This window comes from Ursus arctos, chromosome X (assembly GCF_023065955.2).
Source record: "Ursus arctos isolate Adak ecotype North America chromosome X, UrsArc2.0, whole genome shotgun sequence".
NCBI classification, from domain to species: Eukaryota; Metazoa; Chordata; class Mammalia; order Carnivora; family Ursidae; genus Ursus; species Ursus arctos.
The window spans coordinates 58,558,076-58,562,491 of NC_079873.1; the positions used below are offsets into that span (position 1 = coordinate 58,558,076).

The following is a 4,416-nucleotide window of genomic DNA, read 5'->3' on the forward strand; positions in this document are numbered from 1 at the left end:
AAATATTACATGATTGCTTCCAGTGAATGATTAAATGTACTATAGGAAGAGAAATTACTGTGATTACAGTTTACATAATTACACAGAACAATATGTGGCCATCTCTTGAGAGGACTGTGATTAACATTTCACTGATAAACACCAACCTCAATATAACTAAGTTTTATTATTTATCATGGTCACATAAAATACAAGAGCCTATGGACAAGCTGTTATTAACAATAAATGTGATTTTGCCTGAAATTCTTAACCATATGCAGGCTTCTTAAGCATTCAAGTTTTAAAGTCTACTGTATTTTTATTGCAAAATGAAGCAGGTATAACAGAATTAAACCCACTAGATAAAGGACTAAGAAAACACAAATATAAAAAACAAACAACAACAATAGCAGAAAACCTTGGGTTTGTTCTCCAAGATTTTCTTTCCAAATAAATGTTGATCTCATTTAGCAGTTCCGATAATATTCACAGCCACAGATTAATAGCTACATGATAAAAGGACTTTAGAAGGATTAAACTATGCAACACTATATTAATATTTTAAATCATCTACCACAGTTTACATTTCTTGAAAGCATTCTACTACTAAGATGCAAGATCAAATGAATTAGTATTTACATTTCTCTTATACTTCTGAGCCCTATGTTTTAACTGACACTGCAAGGAAAATTTCAAAATACAAGACCGTAATTAACTTCTTACATTTTGAGTAACAATCTAGGGCAGTTAATGTCAAGGCCAAGTACACTTTGCTTTTAGCGATCAATGTCTTCTACTATTGCCTCGAGATTTTTGCAACAGGCTTTAACCTCCTCAATTGCAGCCATCCAATTATCATAAATAATTTTGTCATAAATTGCATCATTGACTTCCCTAACTACCCCCTCCTGCTGAGACTCAAGTGCATCACCTGAGAAAAACAACACTGATCTTGGGATGATGTAAGTACGTAAATTGTGACCAAGTAAAAAATCATCATTTCCATCTTTTCCATTTGAGCTGATTCCATGAGGAGTAAAGAAATTGAAGAATGAATCCTTGGGAAAATTTTCAGTTACAGTTCGGAATGTTCCCCAGATCCGGTGTTTCTGCTTCTTCCTGATGGTTTTCAAAGTGACATTCTTTCCTTCATTCCAATCTATCTCACAGCCTGTGCAATACTCAATCGCAGTCCCCCTATAGGGATGGGGATCATAATACGCCAGCCTTGACTTCAGCACATAAGTCTTTGTTAACAGCTCATTTTTGAAATATTCATTGGGCTTGAAGTGAAATTCTAGTGTGAAACTGAGAGGCTCACCAGGATCTGAAAGCTTCACTTTAATATCTGTCAGGAGCTTCAGAATAGGCTCATCATATTTCTTAATCAAAGGAGTAAGTGTGTCAACGTTTTTTAACACAGTCAGCCAAAAATCAGGAATTCCTTTAGGATCCTGTTCTTCTTTATTCTCTTCTCCAGTAGCCTCAATGTCATCATCATTATCATCGTCATCGTCATCGTCATCCTCCTCCTCAACAGCATAATCATAATAATCTCCCTCATAACCATCATCCTCATCCATATACTCATGCATCCGACCCTCCTCATTACCATACATCTCTTCCTCATCATACATCTCATCATCATAGTCCTCAGAGTCTGATTTATATTCACATTCCTCTTTTGTAGGTTCATAGATTGCATTTATGATCTGACGTCTTTTTTCCAGTAAGGGTTGATACATTTCAGCAAACTTTCTTTCAATGCCATGAAATTCCCTTAGAAATTTGGATTCTAGATTGGCCACTCTAGTTTGAAGCTTTTTGAGGGCTAACACACGGTACTTAACTTTCAAAGGTAGACTTTCAACGAAGTCTGTATCTAAAAGATAACCAATAAGTCCTTTTGGACGGTCTGAATCCTCATCAGTATCTTCATCTTTTACCCCGCTTTCCCCGGACCCAGCAGCAGCATCTTCACCTTTTCCCCCTTCTTCCCCAGGCCCAGCGGCGGCTTCTTCACCGCGCTCCTTATCATCTCCAGGCCCAGCTTCGACATCTTCACTGCGCTCCGGCTGTTCCCCAGGTCCCTCCATCATTACCTTATTACCAGCCTCTTCTTGACTAGATTCTAACAGTTCCTTGTGGTCGGCTGACTCGGCCATTTTTCAAAGGACCGTAACGCGTAAGGTGGCTACCGCCAAGATAAGGAGACCTGACCTCCGCAGGGAAAGACTCACCGGAATAGCAGAAGCGGCGGGGGTTGGGGCAGAAGTGGAACAAGCAGGAGTGGCTGGGCTGCGGGAGTGACGATGGAGGCTGCTGCCGGGATGAAGGCGGTGCTGATGCTGTGAGAAGCGGACAGAGGCAACCGTAGCCAGGGCTTGAGTGCAGAGAGTGGCGATGGTCAGTCTTGCAGAAGCTAGCCAGAGACTGCAGAGAGCTGCAGTGGGCGGAACCTTCGCAAGCAGCAGCTGCTGCAAGAAAAAAAAAAAAAAAAACGGTGCCGCAATATGATTATGCGGCTGTCCCTTGACTAGATTTTCTCGGTGCAAATAGTTTGCTGCATCACTCCCTCCCTCCCCTACGACTCTGCTCTAATCTCATTTGCTGGGCTGGGTGATTGACAAGTCCTGAACCAATAAATTATTAGATCTATCAAGTTTCCGAACTCTGCTCACCTTCCCAGGTTCTCTAATATGGCTGATTCATCCACCTCTCACTTATCCTCGACCCCTTCCCGAGTTTTCAGAAACCTAGATTTTATCTGTTTATTCTCTCAATTTGTAACTGGTATTATAATTTCAAAAAAAAAAAGCTGAAAAAGTACTAACCAAGATGTCAGACAAAGCTAGAGGACAAGGCATCCACCCGTTCTAAATCTGTCCCTTTGATTTTAGCCCCAGGCTCTGGTAAGGGTACGGGGAGGGGGGCTGGGGGAGGAGTTTATAAAGATAGGCTAGAAGGGAAAACACTTCAAAAAATTAGCCATCTTGGTCTTAGGATGGTGTAATTCCCAGGGATTTAAATAATCTATATTTTGTTTTTTCTGTATTTTCCACAAGCTGTATGGTAGGTGAGCAGTAATTTTAAATTGGAAATGCCTCCTAACATTTCATGGGGTGGGAAGGGAGACAAAAGAGGTGGTTAGATGAGGGTTAGGGTGAAATAGGGCCTGTGATGAAGATCCAAAGTGCTGTATCCAACTGACAAGTGAACACACAAGACAATAAACCAGTCTTATCAGTAACTCACTCCTAATACTGACTTGTCTCTTCCTCTTTTTGGATGCTGGCTCTCAAGCCATTGGGAATCTTAAAAAGAAATGTTCAAATGTAAAGTAATTTTTATTTAAAAATCATAGCATTTGCTCGACACTTTTGTTATTGAAAATAATCTAAATCTCAGTATTAAAGACATGGTCAAATATATGATAGGCTATTCACAGGATAGAACACTATGCAGTCATTTGAATATTTCCTCTGGATAGGAATCATTGGTGATATTTATTGTCCGTATTTCCAACGCTGATAGTTTATTAATTTAACAATTTTTAAAATATTAACTATTTCCAAGATTTAAACAATTTGCATTGTGTTATTATCACAGAGATAAACACTGTTTACATATTGTATTTCTTTACAGACTCTTTCAGTATACAGGTAAAGTTTTTTTTACTTATTTTGTCTCTGTGTACTGTATACCATCACAGTATTTACAAAACTCAATTTTCAAGTTTATGTATCGATCTGGTAGTTCCCTTGTTAGGAGTCCATAGCATTCCAAGTTTTCTTTTTTCTGGTTCTGAAGTTGCAACATTCCTCGTAGTTTTCTGGTAACAAATTAAACACATGCTCATTTTTTAAAATTTGGAAAATGAAGAAAATTTTAGAGTAAAGCAGAAATCACTAATAATCTCACAACCCTGACAGAACCAGTGAGAACATTTTGGTCCTTTTCTTTCTAACATGTCTGTATATGTGTTGCATTTAAGCTAGCGTTTTCTAAAAATAAACTGAGATAAACTCTTTTATAAACTTCTCCCTCTCACTACCATATTCCAATGTTCTTAAATAGTTTCCAAAAATGTAATTTTAAAAGAAAATCCATTGTTATTTAAATATATTGTGTAGTTAAACCAAACTATTAAGACAAAGTATGTCATCTAATTTTAAGATTGAAGAGTACTTCATAGTCATACATTCAGTCACAGAAACCATAAAGGGAATGATGCGTTTCATTGCATAAAACAGAAGTATATGACACCAAAAGTATAGGCAACAAAAGAAAAAATAGATAAATTGGACTTCTTTAAATTAGAAACTTTCGTTCGTCAAAAAATACTATCAACAGAGTTAAAAGGTGGCTCATGAAATGGGAGAAATTATATATGAATCATATATCTATCTGATAGAGGATTAATACCCAGAATACGTA

General features: G+C 37.8%; 1 protein-coding gene across 1 annotated transcript; it reads right to left on the minus strand.

Moving 5' to 3' along the window:
• Positions 1-721: 721 nt before the first annotated feature.
• On the minus strand, positions 722-2,144 carry NAP1L2 (nucleosome assembly protein 1 like 2). The gene has a single exon (XM_026487183.3). It carries the CDS (start codon positions 2,142-2,144, stop codon positions 756-758), a length of 1,389 nt encoding a protein of 462 aa, XP_026342968.1. The 3' UTR covers positions 722-755.
• Positions 2,145-4,416: the final 2,272 nt, after the last annotated feature.

Coding starts and splice junctions, on each gene's coding strand:
- NAP1L2 (XM_026487183.3), bottom strand. CDS start 2,144: ATGGCCGAGTCAGCCGACCACAAGGAACTGTTAGAATCTAGTCAAGAA.